This window comes from Arachis hypogaea, chromosome 3 (genome assembly GCF_003086295.3).
Source record: "Arachis hypogaea cultivar Tifrunner chromosome 3, arahy.Tifrunner.gnm2.J5K5, whole genome shotgun sequence".
In the NCBI taxonomy this organism is placed as follows: Eukaryota; Viridiplantae; Streptophyta; class Magnoliopsida; order Fabales; family Fabaceae; genus Arachis; species Arachis hypogaea.
Window position 1 is genome coordinate 111213184 of NC_092038.1, and position 26953 is coordinate 111240136.

The window sequence follows — 26953 nt, forward strand, 5'->3', positions numbered from 1 at the left end:
CTTCAAGAAGAAGACGCCACTAAGGTGGATTCATTCCTTGTTCTTATTTTTTCTGCTTTTCTGTTTTCATATGTTTATCTATGTTTTGTGTCTCTACTTCATGATCATTAGTAGTTAGTAACTATGTCTTAAAGTTATGAATAATTCCATGAATCCTTCACCTCTCTTAAATGAAAAATGTTTTTAATTCAAAAGAATAAAGAAGTACATGAATTCCGAATTTATCCTTGAATTTAGTTTAATTATATTGATGTGGTGACAATACTTTTTGCTTTCTGAATGAATGCTTGAACAGTGCATATTTTTTATCTTGTTGTTTATGAATGTTAAAACTATTGGCTCTTGAAAGAATGATGAACAAAGAGAAATGTTATTAATAATCTGAAAAATCATAAAATTGATTCTTGAAGCAAGAAAAAGCAGTGAAAAACAAAATCTAGCGAAAAAAAATATGGCAAAAAAATAGAAAGAAAAAGAAATAGCAAGCAGAAAAAGCCAATAGCCCTTAAAACCAAAAGGCAAGGGTAAAAAGGATCCAAGGCTTTGAGCATCATTGGATAGGAGGGCCCAAGGAAATGAAATCCAAGCCTAAGCGGCTGAATTAAGCTGTCCCTAACCATGTGCTTGTGTCATGAAGGTCCAAGTGAAAAGCTTGAGACTGAGTGGTTAAAGTCGTGATCCAAAGCAAAAAGAGTGTGCTTAAGAGCTCTGGACACCTCTAACTGGGGACTCTAGCAAAGCTGAGTCACAATCTGAAAAGGTTCACCCAGTCATGTGTCTGTGGCATTTATGTATCCGGTGGTAATACTGGAAAACAAAGTACTTAGGGCCACGGCCAAGACTCATAAGTAGCTGTGTTCAAGAATCAACATACTTAACTAGGAAAGTCAATAACACTATCTGAAATTCTAAGTTCCTAGAGAAGCCAATCATTCTAAACTTCAAAGGAAAAAGTGAGATGCCAAAACTGTTCAGAAGCAAAAAGCTACAAGTCCCGCTCATCTAATTATAATTAATATTCATTGATATTTTGGAATTTATAGTATATTCTCTTCTTTTTATCCTATTTGATTTTCAGTTGCTTGGGGACAAGCAACAATTTAAGTTTGGTGTTGTGATGAGTGGATAATTTATACGCTTTTTGGCATTGTTTTTAGGTAGTTTTTAGTAAGTTCAAGCTACTTTTAGGGATGTTTTCATTATTTTTTATGTTAAATTCAAATTTCTAGACTTTACTATGAGTTTGTGTGTTTTTTTGTGATTTCAGGTAATTTATGGCTGAAATTGAGGGACTTGAGCAAAACTCTGATAGGAGGCTGACAAAGGACTACTGATGCTGTTGGAATCTGACCTCCCTGCACTCAAAATGGATTCTCTGGAGCTACAGAAGTTCAAATGGCGCGCTCTTAACGGCGTTGGAAACTAGACATCCAGAGCTTTCCAACAATATATAATAGTCTATACTTTATTCGGGAATTGATGATGTAAACTGGCGCTCAACGCCAGTTCCATGCTGCTGTCTGGAGTAAAACGCCAGAAACACGTCACGACCCGGAGTTGAATGCCCAAAACACGTTACAACTTGGCGTTCAACTCCAAAAGAAGCCTCAGCTCGTGGATAGATCAAGCTCAGCCGAAACACACACCAAGTGGGCCCCGGAAGTGGATTTATGCATCAATTACTTACTCATGTAAACCCTAGTAGCTAGTCTAGTATAAATAGGATAATTTACTATTGTATTAGACATCTTTGGTCTCAGTTTTATTTTATTCTTCATCTGAGGAGACTATTGATCACGTTTTGGGGGGCTGGCCATTCGACCATGCCTGAACCTTTCACTTATGTATTTTCAACAGTGGAGTTTCTACACACCATAGATTAAGGGTGTGGAGCTCTGCTGTACCTCAAGTTTTAATGCAATTACTACTATTTCCTATTCAATTCTCTTTATTCCTATCCTAAGATATTCGTTGCACTTCAACTTGATGAATGTGATGATCCATGACACTCATCATCATTCTCACCTATGAACGCGCGTGATTGACAACCACTTCCGTTCTACCTTAGGCCGGGCGCGTATCTCTTAGATTCCTTAAATAGAATCTTCGTGGTATAAGCTAGATTGATGGCGGCATTCATGAGAATCTGGAAAGTCTAAACCTTGTCTGTGGTATTCCGAGTAAGATTCTGGGATTGAATGACTGTGACGAGCTTCAAACTCCTGAAGGCTGGGCATTAGTGACAGACGCAAAAAGAATCAAGGGATTCTATTCCAACCTTTATTGAGAACCGACAGATGATTAGCCGTGCTATGACAGAGCATTTGGACCTTTTTCACTGAGAGGATGGGATGTAGCCATTGACAATGGTGATGCCCTACATACAGCTTACCATAGGAAGGAATGAAAGAACTGGAAGGAAGAAGTAGGAAAGTAGAAAAAGAAAGGGCACCGTATCTCCATACGCCTATCTGAAATTCCCACCATTAATTTACATAAGTATTTCTATCCTGTTTTAATTATCTTTATTTTTTGTTTATTATTTATTATTATTCGAAAATCCATAATCAATTATTATCCGCCTGACTGAGATTTACAAGATGACCATAGCTTGCTTCATACTAACAATCTATGTGGGATCGACCCTTACTCACGTAAGGTTTATTACTTGGACGACCCAGTACACTTGCTGGTTAGTTGAACGGAGTTGTGTCCACACATAGCAAAGAGCCATTATAATTATTCCATACAACAACAAAGAATACAACATTGATGATCACAATTTTGTCCACCAAGGAGGCTGAGGTTGTTGTTGATTCAGGTGTATCTGCTTCAGTAATTTGGTCATCTCACATATAGATTGTGCGAGAGCGTTGGTCTCACTACTAAAGGAAACATCTACAACAGCCCTGGGATGGTTGTTTCTATGCTTATGGTTCTGAGCAGACTTAGCTAGGTCACTGATCAGTTGCCCTGCTTCCTCCGCAGTCTTGTACTTTTTCAGCGAACCATTACTCGCACCATCCAATGTAGTCTTATCTTGAGACTTCATGCCTTGTGTAAAGTAGCTGATCAATACCAACTTGTCAATCAGGTGGTGGGGGCATGTGTCCAGGAGATTATTGAAGTGCTCCCAATACTCATAGAGAGTCTCGGATTTGCCTTGAATAATCATCGAGATTTCTTTCCTAAGTCTATCAGTAACTTCAGCTGGAAAGTATTTTTCTAGGAATTCTCTCCTGAGCATATCCCAGTTAGTAACAACTGCTTCAGGTTGAGTGTAGTACCACTCCATTACCTTTCCCTCAAGAGAAAACGGAAAGGCAGTTAGCAGAATAGAAGTTTCATCTGCACCATTACGCTTAACAGTAGAACAGGCTGTCTGAAAATCCCTGAGGTGCTTGAGAGGCTCTTGAGCAGGTAAGCCATGAAACTTCACCAGTAGATTGATTAGTGCAGTCTTCAGTTCAATATCTACACCCAGATTTGGATGACGCACTTGGAAGGGTGGTAGTGTAAAGTTTGGGGCTCTTGCTTCCTGGAGAGTAACCCTCCTGGGAGCTGCCATGTCCTTTGCGCTCAAATCAACCAAATCAGTAGAAAGGGAGCTTATTTCTTCCTTAAATGACGTTTCAAATTAGCCCTCAGAAAAGACTAACCGACGTCGAGCCCGCCTTATACGTGAGATAGTTCTTTCAATTTCAGGATCAAATACGGGTAGGCTCGGATCAGGTAGGGAACACGACATTCAATGAAAGAAACATACAGCTCATGGTAATAAAATAAAATAAAATGAAGTGCAAATAAAATAAAAATCCAACCAATAAATTAGGACACTGTTACAACTCCCCGGCAACAGCGCCGAAAATTGACGTACGGAAAAATCACCGATCAAGAGTTTATAGAGAAAACAACGTTGCAAGTATAGCTCTTAACCAATCTTGATTCCGCGTATCAATTTAGGGGTTGTCACAAAATTTAGAAATAAAATACTGGGAGTATGAATCCCAAGTCGTCTCTGATGACATGTCACCATGTCATGTTTTGCTATGCTTTTTCATTTGTTTTTATTTGGTTTTATGCACTTTTTTGCATTTTAAGTAAGTAATTTGGAATGGAAATGCATGACTTCTTTGAATCAAACAACCACCATATAATTGATGCTAAATCATGAGGTTTGGGCTAAATTTAATTGAGTTTTAAGGATTTATAAACCTTGTGAAATTGGTGATATTTTGATTGGTTGTTTTGATTAATTGTAGGTGAAGAAAAAAAGAAGAAAAGAAGAAAGTGTGGCCAAAGAAGCGTGGCTCAAGGAAGAGCTAAGAGTTAAAAGTGTGGCCAAGAAAGGAGGGAGTGTGGCGCAATAAACCATGAAGCTCTCCCCAAGAGCACCAAGCTCAATAAGTGAGCGCTATACTTACTCCCAGGGAACCAAGGCACAATGCTCTGCTCACTTTGTGAGCTGAGCACAATAGGAAGCCAAGAAACAAGGAAAGGAAAAACAATGCTCAGCTCACCAAGTGAGCATTGTCGAAAGCATTGAAGAAATAATTCAAAGAAAACAAATTGCAAGTGCATGCTCCAAGACTTGAACCCATGACCAAGGGGAATGAGGGAGGCGCTACTCACAAGAAAAAATAAACCAAAAATGGCCAAATGCATTCCCCAAGGTTCGAACTCAACACCTTGAGGAAGCAAGGAGCAAGGTACCACAAGAAAACCCAAGGAAATTGCACCAACGTGCTTCTCTCAAGTTTCGAACCAAGGACCTCCCCTTGGAAGCCAATGCTCAGCTCACAAAGTGAGCAGAGCGCTACTCTTGGTGCACCACACAAACACATGACACGGGCCAAAGGAAATGAGCGCGCAACAAATAACAAGGCCAGGAAGCAGAACGCGTGCAAGATGTGCACACAAGGACTCAATGCTCAGCTCAACTTGTGAGCTGAGCATTCCCCTGATGCCTTCCACGCTACAAAAGGATCCACACAAGGCCTCAATGCTCAGCTCAACTTGTGAGCTGAGCATCCTCCTGGGAGCAATCACATGGGCCAAAAATGCAACCAAAATTCCATTTAAATTCAATTCTTCTCCAAATTGAATCAAGGCCAACCAAACCCATTTCTCCTCAAATACAAAGCAAGCAAAGCCCACATCATCACTCAAAGGCACAAGAACAAGCTAGAATTAGGATTTTCATTTAATTTGTTTTTCATTTCAATTTCACTTTGAAAAGCCTATATAAAGGCATCACTCTCATTTCACTAGGGGAGCCCCATTAAAGAATATTGGAGGGTAGCTCCATTAGAAAGCTCTCTCTCTTTAGTTTTCATTTTCTGTTTTTGAATTTTGGATCGAGGGGAGAAGGAATTCTGTTTCCCTCTTAGTCTAAGATTTCTCTTGGTTCTGCTTCTGCAAACTTTCAAGTGACTTGTGATTTGAATCAAAGTTCTCTTCATTGCTTTCATCTTTAATTTCCTGCATCTTCTCTGTTGGATCAAGGAAGGATTGGAGATCTAGACTTGTTTTCTAGTCTCCTCCACCCCTGAGATCTTCAACATCCTTTTTAATTTGCTGCAAATTAAGCATTGCTTTTCTGTTTTTAATCTTTCAAGCGTTTTTAGTTTCTGTTGCATTGCTTCTAATTTACATTTCCTGCAAGTGCTCTAAGTTCTTGTTCACTGCAATTTTACTTCTCTGCTTACATTGTTCCCAATTTATTCTTCCTGTACTTTTGTTCCTCTGAAATTTACATTTGAGTTGCTGTGAGCTTGATTTAAATTTTCCTGCACTTTAAGCTTCCTGTTACTTGTTCTCAAGATCTCCTTGATTGCTTGCTTCGTTTCTCTCTTTAATTTCCAGCACCCAACCCCCTTTACATCTGATGCAATTTACATTTCTTGCAATTTAAGTTTCAGCTATTTTACTTTCTTGCACTTTAAGTTTCTGCAATTTTACTTTCTGCATTTTGATTTTCCTTACTATTTACATTTTGCTGCAACAATTCTCACTCACCTATGTTAGCTTGACTAAAATAATCACCCACTAAAGTTGCTTGATCCATCAATTCCTGTGGGATTGACCTCACTCTAAGTGAGTTATTATTACTTGATGCGACCCGATACACTTACCGGTGAGTTTTGTGTTGGATCGTTTTCCGCACATCAGTCTCCCGACGAGTTGCAGAGAGAGTGCTATTTTATTAATCAGAGGTTTTCCAAGAAATTTTTTTGAGTTTGAGAAATAGAGAAATAAATAATAGTAAATTCAGATAAAAGCCTTGACCGGGAGATGATTAATTGGAAGTTCTATGCTTGTTGGAAATCCCCAAGTGTAATCGTAAAAGATTGTTGTCTTACTTGGTCATCCCTTAATTAATAAGGGAAAGTCAAGTAACTAACTAACAAACTATATCCTCAGGTCCTAATCCTCTCCTAAGGAAGGGTTAGAGTTAGATACTAGAGTTGTCAGTCATCAACCATCCATTAGGATTAACACTTGAGTATTCCAACTCAAGGTTTTCCTTTTAATCAACTCCCAATCAAGTTAGGGAACTACTCCATTATCATGAATGTAAACTTCACAGAATTAAAAAGGGAATAAAAGGAAGACATAATAAACAATAATTAAAAATCAATTAAAAATAAAAATGGTTCTTTGCATTAATAACTTCCAAAATCATGAACATACTTATCTAAACAGAGTCAATGGGCAATAAAAGAGTAAAGGAATAGAGAACCAAACTAGAATGAAAAAGCTCCAACGGAGGTAATGAATCTTCTCAATATCTAAAGCAAAGCAAAAGCATAAAACTAATAAGCTATGAATGTAAAGAAAACCTAGAGGAAGAGTGATTCTATCTAGATTCTGATCTAAAATCCTAAAACTATTTTAATGAGAATGTGTCTCGAGTCTATGCATGTTTCCTGGCTCTATTCTGTATTTCTGGGCCGAAAACTGGGTCAAAACATGGCCCGAAATCGCCCCCAGCATTTTATGTTAATTCTGCAGATCGCGCATGTCACGCGTACGCGTCAGCCACGCATTTGCGTCGCTAGTCATTTTGGCGTGTCACACGTTCGCGTCAAGCACGCACTCGCGTTATATTGCAGAACTCCAATCCACATGTACGCGTCAGGCACGCGCACGCATCACTGCAACTTTATCCATGTCGCGCGCACGCGTGAGCTGTTGGTGCGCGTCGCTGCTCGTTGGTTATCTCCTTAGCTTCTTGTGTTCCTTCTATTTTTGCAAGCTTCCTCTCCATCCTCTAAGCCATGTCTGCCCTATAAAGCCTGAAACACTTAACACATGGATCACGGCATCGAATGGTATAAAGGAGAATTTAAAATACACAAATTAAAGACTTCTAGGAAGCAAGTTTTCAACCATAGATCAAGACTAGGAAGGAGTTGTAAAGCCATGCAAATCATATGAATAAGTGGGTAAAGACTTGATAAAAACCACTCAATTAAACACAAGATAAACCATAAAATAGTTGTTTATCACCCAGCAAGCAAGGTGAATCAAGCTAATCACAATAAAAGAAAGCTTGTTAGGAGGACTTTATATCAAGGGGCACTAATCTTCACCTCTCCACCCTTGGAGTCATTTCTTTTAACCAACTGGAAGAAGAGGAAGAAAATTCAACAATCAAGTGTCAAGTTAGTGCCATTAATGAAGCACTTGTTGGGAGGCAACCCAACTACTAATATCCTTGGTTTTACAGTTGCTTTGGTTTTAATTTTTTAGTTATTTTGATTTTAGCATTATAGTTATTTTAGTTTGGTTTTAAATTACTTTATCTAATTTTTTTTAGAATTTTTTTCTTGTTTTACATGTGTTTTGATCATGCAGAATGATTAGAACAGGAACAGGAGCAATTAAGAAGAATTTTTGACACCCTATTTTCAGATTTTCTTTGCTTGAGGACAAGCAAACTTTTAAGTTTGGTGTTGTCGCTTCGCTTTTGGCCTTTTCTGTTTATTTTAATAGCACCAAAGGGAGAATGAATGTTCTTCATAGAGGAATGAGATGGCCACCAGCATAACTGAAGTGGTTGAGTTCCTTTCATTCTATTTCTCTTCCGTTCTTATTTTGTTGTCTTCTGTTTTCTGTTGCTTTGATTGCCCGCATGATCTTTAGTACTTTCAGTTCTTAGATTTAGTTTCATTCTGATTTGCTTTTAGTTTAAAAAATAAATTTGTCTCATATATTGCTCACTGAGCTTGAATTCAAAAGAAAAAGAAGTGATGTATTGCATGAGAAATTGAGTTTATATTTAAGAGTAATCTTATTTGCTTAAATGTGGTGGTATTATTTGTGATTCTGAATGCATGACATGAACAGTGCATATTTAAATTTGAATCAAAGGATGCTGATTATAAGGAACAGGAATTTAGAGAACTATTATGAATTCTCTGAAGTAAACAAAAGCTTAATCCTTGAAACAAAAGAAACTGCAAAACAAAAATAAGAGCAAGGTCCAAGGCTCTGAGCATCAACAACTAGGGAGGTCTGACATGATTAAAATCTCAAAGAGTTATTCTCCTAGTCATATGCTTGTGGTGTAATTGTATCAAGTAATCCTTGAGACAGAGCACTAAGAGTCAAGATCAAGTGCATTTAGCAGAGTATGCCTAAGGCTTTGAGCACTACTGTCTGGGAGTAACTGAAAGAAAAATCAGAACTTAAAAAGAGTTTCCCATTTAAGTGCTTGTGGTGTTTCTGTGTCAAGTAAAGCTTGAGACAAAACATTTAAAGTCACGGCTAGGCTCATGGTGCAAAGCACCCAAGAAAAGAGAATTAAAGGAAATTTGCTGTGTTCAAGGATTAAACTGTAGCATAAAATATTAGAGAATTCATAATATTATCCGGATTTTAATTCCAAATGACAGTAACATTCTTCTAATTCAAAGGATAGTAAGGTGCCAAACCTATTCAGGATTGCAATTGTAAACCCCACTTTAAGAAGATACATGAGCTTAATTGAACTCTCACTCTCATGCAAATTCACATCCTAGGCCTATATTAGTTTTGGATGCTTGAGGACAAACAACAATTTAAGTTTGGTGTTGTGATGCATGAGCATCTTCTCTATCTTTTTCTAGTGAATTTTCATTCAAATTGTTAAGTTTAATCAAGATTTAATTACCTTTAGTCACTATGAATGCTACTTTGAGTTATTTGCAATTTCTATTTATTTCAGGTAGCATTCGAATGGATTTGGCAGAGTTTTGTAGCAGAAAAGGAAGAAAGCGAATGATGCTGTTAACCCCGACCTTCTTGCACTCAAACAAAAATAACTTGAGCTATAGAGGTCTAATTGACGTGATTCCAGTAGCATTAGAAAGCTAACTTCCAGAGCTTTCCAATGATATATAATAGTATACCCTTCTTCCATTGGACTCAAAGGAAAATCAGCGTGGAAGCAACACTACCTCCTCCACGCTGAACTTGGGAATTTCCAAGTTCAGCGTGGAGTCCACTTACAAAGGAGGAATCACACATCATCCCACGCTGAACTTGGAAAATTCCAAGTTTAGCGTGGACTCAAGGGAAAGCCAATATATCAACATTGCCTCATCCACGCTGAATTGTTTTCGTTCTTTATCTTATGAATTTGGGTGGAACGGAAGTGTGACCCTTGTTCTAATTACATTCTTGTACAACTTGGAAAAGCTCTTTACTTGAACAACAGCTTGAAAACATATTCTCCTAAATTTCTAATTATCTGGACTTAACGGGATACGTGACATATAATCCTCATATATTTGGGTAATTAGGATTTTTGTGGTATATAAACTAGAATTGAACTTCACCCTCAAATTGGAATTAAGTGACCAAGGAATTAGCGATTGATGAATTTTAGAGGAGACTAAAAAGGTCTAAGGAATTAGGGTTTATTTACATACAGTTTTCCATGAATTAAATCTTGCATGATCAAAATAGTTAGTAAGAAAAGTCAATCAAGAAAATAGATAACTCTGAAACCTTAACTATTTTCTCTATATATTATTCACAACTTATTTACTACTTACTTTATTAATTTTCTGAATTTACTGTTTAATGTATTTGAGACCCAAACACTCTTTTTTATTTGTCTAGCTAAGTAAATCACTTAACCATTGTTGCTTAATCCATTAATCCTCGTGGGATCGACCCTCACTCATCTGAGGTATTTCTTGGTACAACCTGGTGCACTTGCCGGTTAGTTTGTGGTTAGAAATTCCACACCAGTCATCAACCCTTGGTCCTAGCCCAATATGGTTAGGACATTCTCTTCTTCCGAGGTTGATGGATTTTGCAATGTTTCTTGGATGAGGGTTCTATTATTGCCCCATGTTTTGGTGCTGGCTAGTTTCGAAGGGCATCAGCTCGAGCATTTTGTTCCCGAGGTATATGTCGGATCTCGTATCCCATGAATTTTCTGAGCTATTCTTTGGTCTTGTCTAGGTATTTCTTCATGGTGGGATCCTTGGCCTAGTAGCTCCCTTCTATTTGTGAGGTGACTACTTGCGAGTTGCTGAATATGGTAAGCTTTTGAGTTCCAATTTCTCTAGCCAGTTTCAAACCAGCTAGTAGGGCTTCATACTCGGCTTGGTTGTTTGAGGCAGGAAACTCGAACCTTAAAGAGAGTTTGAGTTGGGTTCCCTAGTCACTTTCTAGGATGACACCCGCTCCACTCCCGGCTTTGTTCGATGAACCGTCAACATAGAGGTTCTAGTTAGTGGGGGTACCTGGGATGTCGGTGTACTCTGCGACGAAGTCGGCCAGGTATTGAGATTTGATAGCTATTCCAGCTTCGTACTTAAGGTCAAATTTGGACAACTCCACTTCCCATTGTAGGATTCTTTCCGCTAAATCATTTTTCTGTAGGATACCCTTTATGGGTTGGTTGGTCCGTATTCTAATGGTGTGGGCTTGAAAGTATGGTCGGAGTCGTCAGGAGGTGAGTATAAGGGCGTAGGCGAACTTCTCTATCTTTTGGTAGTTTAGTTCAGCCCCTTACAAAGCCTTACTGATAAAGTAGATGGGCTGTTGTCCATTCTCATCCTCCCTGACTAGGGCTGAGGCTATCGGTCGGCTTCCCATGGCGAGATAAATGATCAGTTCCTCTCCTTGCCGGGGTCGGGTTAGGATGGGTGGTTGCCCCAAGAATGTCTTAAAGTCTTGGAATGCTTGCTCACATTCTAGGGTCCATTCAAACCTCTTTTCTTTGCTTAGTGTTGTGTAGAAAGGGAGAGATCTTAAGGCTGATCCAGCTAGGAATCTAGACAGAGCTGCTAGTCTTCCGTTGAGCTGTTGTACCTCTTTGACACAGGTCGGGCTTTTCATGCTGAGTATGGTCTGACATTTATCTGGGTTTATTTCAATCCCTCTCTGAGTGAGCATGAAGCCCAAGAATTTGTTAGCCTCTGTCGCGAAAGTGCAATTTGCGGGATTTAACTTCATCCTGTGCTTTCTTATAGTGTCGAACACTTCGGCGAGGTCGGTTAGTAGCGCTTCTTCTTTTTGTGTCTTTATCAACATGTCGTCTACGTATACCTTCATCAGTTTTTCGACGTGGTTGGCAAAAACTTTGTTCATCAAGCTCTAGTATATAGCTTCTGAGTTTTTAAGTCCAAATGGCATGACTACGTAGCAGTAGTTTACCCTTGGGGTTAGGAACGAGGTTTTCTCTTGGTCGAGTTGATACATCGGGATTTGGTTGTATCCCGAGTAGGCATCCATGAAGGAAATGTACTTATATCCTGATGAGGCATCGACAAGGGTGTCTATATTCGGAAGTGGATAGGGATCTTTTGGGCAAGCTTTGTTGAGGTCGGTGTAATCGATACACATTTGCCACTTTTCATTTGACTTTTTGACCAATACGATATTGGCCAGCCATAATGGGTACTTAACCTTCCTTATGAACCCTACTTCTAATAGGGCCTGTACCTGTTCCTCCACAACTTGCGATCTCTCTAGGCCGAGCTTTCTGCTCTTCTGTTGCACTGGCTTGGATCCAGGATATACTGCTAATATATGGCACATTAGTTCGGGATCAAATACCGGGCATGTCTGCGGCCTTCCATGCGTATAGGTCAGAATTTTTCCTTAAGAACTTTGTTAACAGCTCCTTTAGATCTCTTTTTAGGTTCGTCCCTATGTTTGTTGTTTTGTCTTGAGTATCTCCGATCTGAACTTCTTCGGTCTCACCTTCTGGTCGAGGACGAAGTTCTTCATGAGCTCAGGTTCCCTCGAGTTCAATAATGTTGGTTTCTTTTTCTCTGGGGTCGCCTTTAAGGTTTAGACTTTCGTTGTAACAGCGTTGCACAAGTTTTTGGTCTCCTTTTATGGTGGCGATCCCTACTGGAATTGGGAACTTCATGCATAGGTGCGGAGTAGAGACCACCGCGGCGAGCTGATTTTGCGTTGTCTGACCTATGAAGACATTGTATGCGGAGCTCACATCGACTACGATGTAGTCTATGCTCAGCGTTCTAGACCGTTTTCCTTTTTCGAAGGTTGTGTGCAGTGGGATGTACCTAAGTGGCTGGATTAGGGCATCTCCGAGCTCGAATAGGCTATTTGGATATGCTCTGAGCTCTTTCTCATGTAGGCCGAGTTTGTAAAAGGTGGATTTGAATAGTATATTCGCAGAGCTTCCTTGGTCGACCAATGTTTGGTGGAGGTTGGCATTGGCTTTTTCTCCTTCATATTGATGTACTTTTCCGTCCGTTCTTGTACCTCGTTCAGAGATGTTGAGTGCTTCTAGGAGATGGAGTGGCTAAAGGGTCCTTCTCGTAGGCCGTTGATGAGCCCCATGATGGCCGCTTCTATTGGAAGATTTTGTATGTCAAGGCATGCTTTATTGAATCTTTCCATGTAGCTGTAGAGGCTTTCCCGATCTCCCTGTTTAATTCCTAGCAAGCTCAAGGGCGTGCTTGGCTTTGTCCTTCTGGATGGAGAACCTGACGAGGAATTTTTTGGCAAGATCGTCAAAGCTTGCGATCGATCTTGGAGGGAGGCTGTCAAACCACTTTATTGCCGTTTTGGTCAAGGTAGTCGAAAAGGCTTTGCAATGGATCGCGTCTAAGGCATCTGTGAGGTACATCCGGCTTCTAAAGTTGCTGAGATGATGACTTGGGTTGGATGTACCATCATATGGGGTCATACCGGGGTCTTTGAAGTCTTTCGGAACTTTAGCCTTCATGATTTCATTTGTGAAAGGGTCTTGGTCCTTTTGGGGGCTATCTTCGTGGTTGAACCGAGTGGTTTTAATTTTGAGATCGGCTTCAAGCTTGAGGAGCTTGTCTTCTAGCTCTCGATGCTGGTGCACGAAAATCACACTCACACTATGTAATTCCGCACAACTAACCAGCAAGTGCACTGGGTCGTCCAAGTAATACCTTACGTGAGTAAGGGTTGATCCCACAGAGATTGTTGGCTTGAAGCAAGCTATGGTTATCTTATTATTCTTAGTCAGGATACCAATAGGGTTCTTTAGTTTTAATTGTAAGAAGTAAAAGAGCATGAAATTAGTAATTGTTACGCAGCAATGGAGAATGTGTTGGAGTTTTGGAGATTCTTTGTCTTTTGAATCTCTGCTTTCCTACTGTCATCTTCTTCACACACGCAAGGTTCCTTCTATGGCAAGTTGTGTGTTGCTGGATCACCATTGTCAATGGCTACCATCTGTCCTCTCAGTGAAAATGGTCTAAATGCTTTGTCACAGCACGGCTAATCATCTGTCAGTTCTCAATCATGTCGGAATAGAATCCAGTGATTCTTTTGCGTTTGTCACTACGCCCAACACTCGCAAGTTTGAAGCTCGTCACAGTCATTCAATCCCCGAATCCTACTCAGAATACCACAGACAAGGTTTAGACTTTCCGGATTCTCAAGAATGCTGCCAATGGATTCTAGCTTATACCACGAAGATTCTGATTAAGGAATCCAAGAGATATTCATTCAATCGAAGGTAGAATGGAGGTGGTTGTCAGGCACGCGTTCATAGATTGAGAATGGTGATGAGTGTCATTGATCATCACCTTCATCATGGTTAAGTACGAATGAACATCTTAGAGAGAAACAAGGGTGTTTGAATAGAAAACAGAAATAATTGCATTAATCCATCGAGACGCTGCAGAGCTCCTCACCCCCAACAATGGAGTTTAGAGATTCATGCCGTCAAAGAGTACAAAGTTCAGATCTAAAATGTCATGAGATACAAAATAAGTCTCTAAAAGTTGTTTAAATACTAAACTAGTAACCTAGGTTTACAGAAAATGAGTAAACTAAGATAGATAGTGCAGAAATCCACTTATGGGACCCACTTGGTGTGTGCTGGGGCTGAGACTTGAGCTTCTCATGTGCCTGGGCTGTTTCTGGAGTTAAACGTCAGGTTGTAACCTGTTTCTGGCGTTTAACTCCAACTTGCAACCTGTTTCTGGCGTTCAACGCCAGAATGCAACATGAACGCCAGTTTCCATCGATTATCTTCGCGCAAAGTATAGACTATTATACATTGCTGGAAAGCCCTGGATGTCTACTTTCCAACCTTATTGAGAGCGCGCCAATTAGAATCCTGTAGCTCCAAAACATCTATTCCGAGTGCGGGGAGGTCAGAATCCAACATCATCAGCAGTCCTTTTTCAGCCTGAATCAGATTTTTGCTCAGCTCCCTCAATTTCAGCCAGAAAATACCTGAAATCATAGAAAAACACAAAAACTCATAGTAAAGTCCAGAAATATGAATTTTTCTAAAAACTAATAAAAATATACTAAAAACTAACTAAAACATACTAAAATCAACATGAAATTACGCCAAAAAAGTGTATAAAATATCCGCTCATCACAACACTAAACTTAAACTATTGCTTGTCCCCAAGTAACAAGATAAATAAAATAAGATAAAAAGAAATCAAGAAGCAATAATATCTCAGAGTTTTAAGTGAAGCTCAGATTCTAATTAGATGAGCGAGACTAGTAGCTTTTTGCTTCCGAACAGTTTTGGCATCTCACTTTATCCTTTGAAATTCAGAATGATTGGAATCCATAGGTACTCAGAATTCAGATAGTATTATTGATTCTCCTAATTTAGTATGTTGATTCTTAGACACAGCTACTTTATGAGTCTTGGCCGTGGCCCTAAGCACTTTGTTTTCCAGTATTACCACTGGATACATAAATGCCACAAACACATAACTGGGTGAACCTTTTCAGATTGTGACTTAGCTTTGCTAAAGTCCCTAATTAGAGGTGTCCAGAGTTCTTAAGCACACTCTTTTGCCTTGGATCACGACTTTAACCACTCAGTCTCAAGCTTTTCACTTGGACCTGCATGCCACAAGCACATGGTTAGGGACAGTTTGATTTAGCCGCTTAGGCCTGGATTTATTTCCTTGCGCCCTCCTATCCATTGATGCTCAAAGCCTTGGATCCTTTTCACCCTTGCTTTTTGGTTTAAAGGTCTATTGGCTTTTTCTACTGCTCATTCTTCTTCTCTTTTTTTTCACTGCTTTTTCTTGCTTCAAGAATCAATTTCATGATTTTTCAGATTAACAATAATATTTCTCTTGTTCATCATTCTTTCAAGAGCCAACAATTTTAACATTCATAAAATTCAATATAAAAAATATGCATTCAGGCGTTCATTCAGAAGATAACAAGTACAACCACCACATATAAATAATTAGAATTTTCCTTATTAAAAACTCGAAAAAATATTGCCTCTTTATTCTAAAATTCTACTATTTTATTTATGTTTAATGATGATGAGAAAAATAAATTATAGCCTAATTAGAGATAAAATCAAAATAGATATACTAATTACTACTACTAATATATAACTTCTAAGGTAAATTCCTAATAAGAATAATTATCACAGAGTTAAGGCAAAGATTAGGACTCAACAACCTTTATTTTGGGAGGTGGGTGCTTGTTTAATTTGTGGGGTGCGTGGTCCTTCAAGAGACAGCTTCTGATGCTTCAGTTCCCTCAGTTCATGCCCTTGCTCTTCTTGTTCCCTAAGCAGTTTGCAAAGCATGCTATTTTGATTTTGCTATTCTTCCTTTAGTTGCTCCATAGCTTCTTGCAACTTGGTGACAGATGCTTCAAGACGCTCCCAGTATTCAATTTGAGGGATTTCCAGGAGGAACTCCTGTGCTTTCCTCTTGATAGGGTCGTCCTGTACTTGTTGTCCTTCCATTGACTTTTTGGTGATCGGTCGCTCAACTGAGATATACTCAGTTACTCCCATCTTCACCCTAGCATCTTTACATAGCATAGAGATTAAGCTTGGATAAGCCAATTTGGCATATTTGGAGTTCTTGTTTGCAATTGTGTAAAGTTCACAAGAAATCAGCTGATAAACTTTCACTTCTTTTTCCAACATAATGCAATGGATCATTACTGCTCTTTTAATGGTGACTTCAGAGCAGTTGCTAGTGGGAAGTATAGAACGCCCAATGAAGTATAGCCAACCTCTGGCGACTGGTTTGAGATCTTCTCACTTGAGTTGGATTGGGACACCCTTTGTGCTGGTTGTCCACTTGGTTCCAGGGAGGCATATGTCCTCTAGAATTTAGTTCAAGACCTTATTTGTTCTCATCATTCTCCTATTAAAGGAGTTTGGGTCATCTTTCAGCTGAGGTAGCTTAAAGATCTCCCTGATTTTGTCAGGGTAGAGGTGAACAATCTTCCCTCTGACCAGCGTCCTATAGTCATAGAAGGCGGTTCCAGCTATTCTCTGACCGTCTATTTGCCACAGATTAGAGTAGAATTCCTGAACCATGTTTCTTCCCACCTTTGTTTCAGAATTAGCTAGGATTTCCCAGCTCCTGTTTCGAATTTGCTCTTGGATCTCCAGATATTCGTCTTCTTTCAGATCAAATTTAACTTTCGGGATCACTGACCTTAGACCCATTATTTTGTAGTAATGGTCTGAATGTTCTTTGGTTAAGAACCTCCCTTGATTCCAAAGTGGTTTTGGAATATTCTCTTTCTTGCCTCTTGGAGTGGTTTGTTTTCCCTTAGGAGCCATGATCTTAGTGGGTATTGGTTTAGTGATCACGGATAAACACACCAAACTTAGAGGTTTGCTTGTCCTCAAGCAAAATAAAGGAAAGGAGAGGGATAGAAGGAGAGCCAATTTCGAATTGTGGAGGAGAGGAGGGAGCTGAACGTGGATTTAAAGGGGAGGGGGTGGTTTTTTGAAAATTTGGAATAAAAGATAAGATAGAAAATATGATTTGTAAAAGATAAGTTTGATAGGGAAAAGATGTAATTTAAAATTTAAAAGTTTGAAAGATATTTGAAAAAGAAAAATCTGAATTTTAAAAAGAAGATATGATGGATTTAAAAAGATTTAAGAAGAATTTAAAAAGATTTGAAAAGAATTCAAAAAGATAATTGAGTTTTGAAAAAGGTTTGAAAAGATATTGAAGAAAAATTAAGAAACATGTTTAGGATTAAAAATTTTTGGAATTGAAGTCGAAAGATGAGAGTTTGTAACATGTTTATGCAAGAAATCATGAATTGAAACATGAAAAATGGAAAAAATTTAAAGTGAAAAAGAATTTACCTCCTCCCCACAATCCTGGCATTAAACGCCCAAACGCTGCATGTTTTGGGCGTTTAACGCCCATTTTTAGCTTCTCCTGGGCGTTTAACGCCCAGCGGTAGCATCTGGCTGGCGTTAAACGCCAGAAAATCCTTTATCATTGGGCGTTTTTCTGAACGCCCAGGATGCTGCCAATCTGGCGTTAAACGCCCAGAAGTTGCTTCTTTCTGGCGTTAAACACCCAGTAGACGCTTTTTTGGGCATTTAACGCCCAAAGCAGCTCTTACTGGCTTTTTCGCACCAGTGAGCTTCTTTTTGCTGTTTTATCCTCCTAATCCTTCTGTAACTCTGTGAACTCATGCAATTGCTATTTGACCTTGAAGATAATTAGTATGAACCTGTAAAATTCAATTAATTAACAAAATGGCTGGGTTGCCACCCAGCAAGTGCTTCTTTATTGTCTTTAGCTGGACTATTACTGAACTTTAATCAAGTCTCAGTTTTGAGCATTCTTGCTCAAAATTGCTTTCAAGATAATATTTGACTCTCTGTCCATTAACAATGAACTTTTTGTTAGAATCATTATCCTGAAGCTCTACGTATCCATATGGTGACACACTTGTAATGACATATGGACCTCTCCACCGGGATTTCAATTTTTCAGGGAATAATCTGAGCCTAGAATTAAACAGCAGAACTTTCTGCCCTGGCTCAAAGACTCTGGATGACAGTTTCTTATCATGCCATCTTTTTGCTTTCTCTTTGTAAATTTTTGTATTTTCGAAAGCATTGAGTCTGAATTCCTCTAGCTCATTTAACTGGAGCAATCGTTTTTCTCCAGCTAACTTGGCATCAAGGTTTAGGAAACTGGTTGCCCAGTAGGCCTTATGTTCCAGTTCCACTTGTAAGTGACAGGCTTTCCCATACACAAGCTGGTATGGAGAGGTCCCTATAGGAGTCTTGAATGCTGTTCTGTATGCCCACAGAGCATCATCCAAACTTCTTGCCCAATCCTTTCTACGGTTAATTGGTGCACGAAATTGCAATCACACCTTTGCAATCCACACAACTCACCAGCAAGTGCACTGGGTCGTCCAAGTAATACCTTACGTAAGTAAGGGTCGATCCCACGGAGATTGTTGGTATGAAGCAAGCTATGGTGATCTTATTAATCTTAGTCAGGATGCCAATAAGGTTCTTTGAAGTTAATTGTAAAAAGTGAAAGTGTTACTCAATAATGGAGAATATGTTGGAGTTTTGGAGATGCTTTGTCCTCTGAATTTCAGCTTTTCTCTTGTCCTCCTCTTCACACACGCAAGGCTCCTTCCATGGCAAGCTGTATGTAGGGCGTTACCGTTATCAATGGCTACTTCCAATGTAACACCCTAATATTCAAATCCTTATGCTCGAGTCATAAGTCAATGATATTACGGTGGTACGACTCTCAGGTGGATTTTTAATATATAAATATAGGTAATTTCGAAAGGAATATTAATCGAGAAGCCTGAAAAGAGTAGAAATAAAATCGTGAAGATGTATTACTCACGTTTCGACAACGAAAAGATAAAACGTGAAGCCAAAAGCGATATACGGACAAGGCATAAAGGATATTAAGAGATAGATAACAGATAGATATATATATCATAAGTAAATAGCCACTAGTCGCGACCCACGAAGTTTAGGCCGGCTAGGGTACAGTATGAAAGTAGTTGACAACAGTACATCCTAATCTCTCCCAAAGGAAACATAAGAGCCTCTATAGGCAAGTTCCAAAAGAGTTCAACACATAATATAATCTTTTCAAATCAAAGGTGGAGAGATTCTAAGCAAAACACAAAGTAGAGAAAATAAATATTTTCGCCGTCTCTCAGACGAACCGCAGCTCACTTTTGAGCACCTGAACCTGTATCTGAAAAACAAGAGATATATACGGAATGAGAACCCCGGGCCCATGGGTTCCCAGTATGGTAAAAGTGCCAAATAAATACAATGCACTGCAATAAAAACTCACCAAGCATCCTAAACTCCTTTTCACCAAGTATCCAGCCTAGATTCTCACTAATCCATAAATAGGCATCTGTCGTAAGGGGATACTAAATCTAGTTCATGTTACACATGTTTCCCAACTCGCTGATTCTTCTACGAATCAGACTCAGAATCATAAGCAAAACCATCACCAGTTGTTCTGCCTCAGAAACTCTATATCAATACATCATACCCTCGCCTGGAGCTAGTGAAATCACATCACTACGTCTACCCAGGGGGCTCAAATTATCTCATTCAAAAATCATCATCATCATGCAATCGCATTATCAATTCATCTCATCAAGAATAGCCCCCAACATCCACCGACACCAACATGAGGGATCTCTCAGTTGTACAAACACAAGCAATACAGACAAGTAATACACAAATAAGGTACAAGTAGAACAAGTAGCACGTAATCAGGTAACATAGCATATATGATATAGAAATCCAAAACAAATAGGCAAACCCAAACAATTCAAATATATGCAAATGATGTATGCCTACCCTATGGCTGATGATATCATCTGTCGGTTATATAGCCAACCCGACATGTCCTGGTAGCTAACCATTGGACAGAAACACCCCTTGCGGAGCAAGTAGGTTTGAGCTACAACCCCCTTGCTACTACCCGCTCAGCCCAGAGCCAGTGGAACAACCACTACTGCGGCTACTACCCAGGCGGGTGTTTAACAGCTCAACCTGGATAGAGTAGATTCACCACTACTGCCACTACTACCCAGGCGTCACAATCTCTGACCTGGAGCAAGTGGGACGAACCACAACCCTTGCTACTGCCCAGGTATCTTAAGCATTAATCTGGAGCAAGCGGGATGAACCACAACCCTTGCTACTGTCCAGGTATCTTAAGCATTAAGCCGGAGCAAGCGGGACGAACCACAACCCTTGCTACTGCTGAGGTATCTTAAGCATTAACCCGGGGCAAGCGGGACGAACCACAACCCTTGCTACTGCCCAGGTATCTTAAACATATATTCATTCAATCTCAATTCATATTATCAATCCTCATTGTTATCAAATCTCAAACATTAACCTGGAACAATTGGGACGAACCCCAACCCTTACTACTGCCTAGGTATCAGAGTTACATTCATTCAAAACTCCATAATTAACTCATTTATCATAAACATCCTTTTCCGTCTCATACCTGGAGCAAGTGGACAACGCCACTGCCTACTACCCGGGGTTACACATCACATTTCAACATTTTCCACTATTATCCATTCAACACATTCATTCATTAATCATATATGCATTTATACTCAGCCATAATCAATAATGGCTTTGCCGTGACCCGGAAATAACTCAGCCATCCAGCTCATGGTTCAATCAAGAACCAGCCATTTATCAATAGATATAGCCCTTCGGCTCATGGCATACACAGTACTCCTACCATCATCCTCCATATCTCATATAATCATCGTTGATCACCATTGATCATAACTTTTCCCCTTGCTTCACTCGCAAGTTACCACATCCCCTAGTTCCTTTCTCATTACTAAGCATATCATAATGATTTAATACATAAGGGGTGAGATCGGAGGCTTAGAAGTATGAGATTTGGCTTCTAGAACTAAAAAATCAACTTTGGGATGAAAACATGGTCACGCGTACGCGTACTCCACGCGCACGCGTGGATGCCCACAAAGCTCATCGACGCGTATACGTCATACACGCGGACGCGCATATTGAAACACAGCCAGACGATGCGTAAGCGTCAGCCACGCGTACGTGTGGGTACATTTGCGCCCCAGGCACAAAACTGGCACAACTCTCGGGAAAATGACTGGGCATTGGGTGCAGCGCATCGACGCGCACACGCACACCACGCGCACACATGGATGGTGCCTTCTCGAAGAACGATGCGTACGCGCCAAGTGCGCCTACGCGTGGAGGGTCATTCTGCTAAAAAAAATTTCTAAGTTAAAAGCTGCAGAATTCACAAATTAAACCCCCAATCTTCCGACAGACATAACTTTCTCATTTTAAATCGTTTTTCACCCGTTCTTCGAACGGCATGGACATCCCGGATCCAATTTCATTTCTAAATAGATTTAGCACAAAACAGAGATCCATAGTCCAAGTTATGTCCCATCAAAGTATGCCCAAAAACCATGTTTTTCATATAAAACCACAAAGTGCCATTTTCAAAACAAGCCATTTTCAACTCTTTTCAAAATTAACCAAAACATGCCAATTTCAACCCTTTTTGAAACCAATCAAAATATACCAAAATCAACATCAAGCCTCCTCAACTCATACATTAACACTTTACCACGATTCACAAAACCGCCATATAACCATCTTTACCCATTTCAAGCAAATGGCTAAATTACAAACATATCAACATGTCATACATCCTTCCTCATCTCAATTTCCAACAATACTATTTCCAATCAACCATCATTATACATAATCAATATCATAATCACTATCACATGGTTTCACCCACAAATCAACATTAATCATTCCTCAAGCATATATCACAATATATATACCTCTCATGCATCATCATACCATCAAGACATCAATAATCATAATCACATATATGACTACATAATATTTCTCAACCCAAAACCAAACATACCTCATCTACATAATTTCACCTTTCAACTCCTCAAACCTTATTATTTAACAATCAACCCAATCATTCGCATATTCATTATATGAAATTCATCCAATCACTTGTGTCATCATACAATGCACACATCAACTTACCTCCCTTAACTCTTTCTGGCCTCCGGCCCAAAATTTACGGCCTCCGGCCCAATTTCACAATTTAAATGCATAAACCACAAATTAATACTCATTACCCAATACATCAAATTTTCAATACACCAAGCATACCAACTATGCATATTAGCATCAACCATTTTCACAATCCAAACTTAATCCTAGGGGCATTTAGCCTAGGAATTCTCATCACACCACACGGTACTTAAATGAAACTTAAACCGTACCTCTTGTAGCCAAATCAATTGAGCCTCTTCTTTGGAAGTCTCCACCAACCTTAGCCCCAAGCCTCACCAAAGCTCCTCAAGCAACACCAATCTCCCAATTGTGCACCAAAACCATCAAATACACTAACATAACCAATATCACATACATACATCAACCTAGGGCTCATAAAAATGACAAATCACAAGGGTTTGAGCACTTCTTACCTCAGCCCATATGAAGTAGGGATAGAACTCACTTAAAATCCATGTTGGAGTATCCCTAAACACCCAAAATCACAAGATTTCAACACTAACTTTCCAAAAACGTGTAACAGTGGGGAATTTCGAAAACTGGGCAGAGATGAATGGAATACTCACCACAAAGCTTAGATAGAAATGTAGAGGATGAGAAGAGTGACGGGTGGCCGCAAACGGCTCGTCAATCGGAGCTCCGTAGCTCAAGTTATGGTGATTTGAAGATCAAAGAGAGTTAGGTTTTCTCTCTTCTCTTCTCTCTTCTCAATTCACCGCTCAACACTCATTCTTTAGGGCAAAATGAGCTGAAATGCTCATAACTAATGTTTATATATGTTGGGTCTTGGGCCCACTTAGGCCCAGTTCACTTATTTTTGTCCGTTGGCTCAATTTTGGACCAAAACCTTTAAGATTAGCGCTCTAAATCGCACTTCAAATATTTCTACCTCCCCTAATTATAATTCCTCATTTCTTAATCTTATTTACTCATAATCAATTTTTTCAGCTGCAGTACCAGACAGATCTCAGCCAGTACTTCCGGTCAAAATTCCACTGCGCGCTTTTACACAGAAAACTATGTTTTCTGACTCGGAAAAATTCACTGAATCCAAATATCATATTTAAATCATCAAATTCCAATTGCCAAATCTTCCAACCATATTCGCTCCTATTTAACTTATTATTTAACTAATTTCGGTTAGACCGGGTATTACATTCTACCCCCTTAACAGAAATTTTCGCCCTCGAAAATTCCATCCATCCCTACGAGTACGCGAGCATAGTATGCCTTTACGTCAAATGCATAACAGTTCCAAGGTCCTTTTACTCTACGCGCTTCCGTTGCCGTGCTCTGATTTCTCTATCTCCAAGGGTCTCGGTCATTTGTTCAACGCCGACCAACAGCCTCGTTCCTTACTTTTACCGTCTCATCAACCCACACCCTATTAAATCTCATCAATAATATTGCCATCATCGTTAATCATAGCCATCATCCCACATCACTATAATCAATCAAAGCTTTCTTTGTTTTTAGAATCCAATGAGTTTGTACTAACAAGCTGACAAACTCTTATGAATCCGCTTTCCTTTAATAATCTATAAAAGCTTTCAAGATACATCTCTTTTGTTGAAGTTACTCAGATCAAAAATCATTTTCAAAAACATAACCAAATACTCCTTCAAATTCTTGGGAAAATTTTCAACAGCACCTCCCCAAAAATTGGAGTTTACCACCCGTCACGGGTTCCCTCAAACCAATCTCAGTACCGCATCAGCATTGCAATTTAAAGGTTTCTAAACGATTTCTCTGAAACCGATCATTACAAATCTTGATCTAAATCCAAGGTCACCATGACCAAACATCATAGCACTCATCTCTCGAACACAACAACTTGCACTCAATCATCATCTAAATCCGACTACGCATCAATGATAATTTCCTCATCTGTTTCAGAACCATTAAGGCTCATAGCCGCAATTAATTCCAATTATCGAGAATTAGTATCTGTATAAGCTCACTAAACTTTTAAGTACTCAAAGCATAAAGCATTTCTAATCATACCCCACTTTTCCTTATTATTACCATACTATGCTAACGCTTTTAGCAAGTTTCCGCTATGCCACTTTGATTTCTTGTCAAGTATTAGCTCCATCACTTATTTCCTCAAGTACCCAACCACAACTTAGCATGACTGGTATTTCAAATCAACGTTTCTAAATCCATCATTTAGGACCATTTCTTATCTATTTAAATCAAAGGAACTAAAAGTCACAGGTTCAATCCGTTTTACCAAAAATCTAGAAATCAACCAACTACAAAACAAACACAAAACATCATTCTCAACAGAAAATTATTTACATCCCAGGCATTCATCCATTTGTATTAAGGCAATTCCTTACTCGGACCATCCGGTTTGCTTCTCAGTCTAATATTAAGCTCGACATTCCCAGTTTTACTGTACAGGCGGTATTATAAAATCACACACTGCCATTTAAGCCTGATTATTGCAATTACCTCAATCTTACTGCCGCAATCGGCCCGCATCCTGACTCTCTCCTTGTTGGCAATTTCTTGATACATGCCCTGGTAACCCGCACTTGTAACATACGCCTGACCCCAATCGGGACGGCCTATTTGGGTGATGACTTCCATACCTCTGACAGCTTGAAACATCAGAAGCAGCCGCTGCCCGTTTTCCCTTACCGTTTCTTTGGGACTCCTCACTCGTCGCAAGGTCATTTCGCCTTTGAGGAAAACGTTGTGGGTATCCTCTTCTCTTAAACTCTTGACCCCTTGTTGGGTATTCTTGATTGTGCTCCCTGCGGTGGGACTCCCGACGGTCATTCTTTGCCTCAACAGCCTTCCTCATACATTCTTCAGCAATACGGCTCTTGTTCACAAGTTCAGAGAAGACCCTGATCTCCATCGGTCCAACGGAGCTCAGGATTTCACTTCGAAGTCCTCCCTCATACTTAATACACTTCCATTCCTCAAAGTCTCCCGAAGCTCCCTGACACATGCGGGAAAACCTGAATAGCTCCTCAAATTTGTCTGTATACTCAGATACGGACATAGCACCTTGCTTCAGCTGCAGTAACTCCAATTCCTTGGCTGTTCTGGCGGAATTTGGAAAGTACTTCTTATAGAATTCCACCTGGAAGGCATCCCAAGTGATAGGATCATTCCCCTGTTGCAGGAGACGTCGAGCCCCTTGCCACCAATATGATGTTTCTCCCGTGAGCAGATAGGTAGCAAATTCAACACGCTGCTCTTCAGGCACTGATGTGTGGAAAACGATCCAACACAAAACTCACCGGCAAGTGTACTGGGTCGCATCAAGTAATAATAACTCACATGAGTGAGGTCGATCCCACAGGGATTGAAGGATTGAGCAATTTTAGTTTAGTGGTTGATTTAGTCAAACGAATCAAGTTTTGGTTGAGTGGGTTGTATTTAACAGAAGCTAAATTGCTTGGAATGTAAAGGGAGAGGGGGAAATTGCAGTAAATTAAAGAGCAGGAAAGTAAACTTGCTGAATTGTAAAGAACAAGAATGTAAATGACTGAAACTTCAAGTGCAAGAAATGTAAATTGCAGTAACTTAAAATGCAAGGAATATAAATTGCTTGAATGTAAAAGGGATTTGAGGACTGGGATTTCAAAATCTAAGCAAAGAGAAATCGAATTGCAACAATTGATAGAGCAGAATTTGAATTAGAAGCAATTAGAACTCAAACAGTAAAGAAATTAAATGTAGCAAAGGTTCACAGAAGAACCAAAAGGAAATTGGGATCTCAGGACTCCAGAGACTAGGTAGCAAAGCCTAGATCTCAATTGCCCTCCCAGATCCAAGTTCTCAAAGCAATTGACAAGAAATTGAAGAAGAAACAGTAAAGGGAATGTAAATGAATTCAATTATGCAGAAGAGAAATTAAAGAGCTCTTGAGTGGAGATTGAGACAGAATTTCCTCAATTCTTAACACCCAAGACTCAAACAAGTAAAGTAGAATTGCTCGAGCAAGAACGAGGAAGAAGAGAGATCAATTCTCCTCCCCAATTCTCTGAAATCTCGGTCAAGTCTCTCAAAGAAAAGTTGCAAAATTCAAAGCTCCAAAAAAAGTGCAAAATTCAAAAGTCAAGTTAAAGGTCCTAATTACATCAAACTAGCTCCTATTTATACACTTTCTATTCTTGGATCTTGGGATTTGGATGGGCTTTTGATTTGGTGAAGAAATAAATTTTATTGGATTTTTAATCCAATTTTAGCCCAAAAACAATAGCTTCCAGGAAGCTGCCCTGCCCTTGTGGAGGGCAGGGCAGAAAATTGATGCGTGGTGCGTGCGTGGTGCGGGCGTGGTGCAGGCTTGGTGCGCAGGATGCTGCCCTGATGATGTTGTGGTGCACCAGGTTGGTGTGCTAGCCGTGCCACAACAAAATGCTGCCCTGCCCTCGCGGAGGGCAGGGCAGTGTTTCCACCTTGAAGCCCCGTGTTCGAAACTTGGATGCTACACACGGTACCCATTTTCCTTCGCTTTCTTGGTACCAAAGTGAGGCTTAATTCCTTGCTTCCTCATGGTCCCGTGTTCAACTCTTGTGGCAAGCATTGGTAGGCATTTTCCTTTGATTTATTTTCCATGAAGGCCCGATACTGCCCTTGAGG

The 26953-nt window shown here is 39.7% G+C and overlaps 1 protein-coding gene across 1 annotated transcript in view; it reads right to left on the reverse strand.

Moving 5' to 3' along the window:
* The window catches only part of LOC140183545 (uncharacterized), a 74204-nt gene extending 48984 nt beyond the window's left edge, over nt 1-25220 (reverse strand). The window contains exon 1 of the mRNA XM_072231993.1: nt 25019-25220. Within this exon, the coding sequence (XP_072088094.1) occupies nt 25019-25220 (202 nt within the window). The remainder of the gene's footprint in view (nt 1-25018) is intronic.
* Between the last annotated feature and the right edge of the window lie 1733 nt (nt 25221-26953).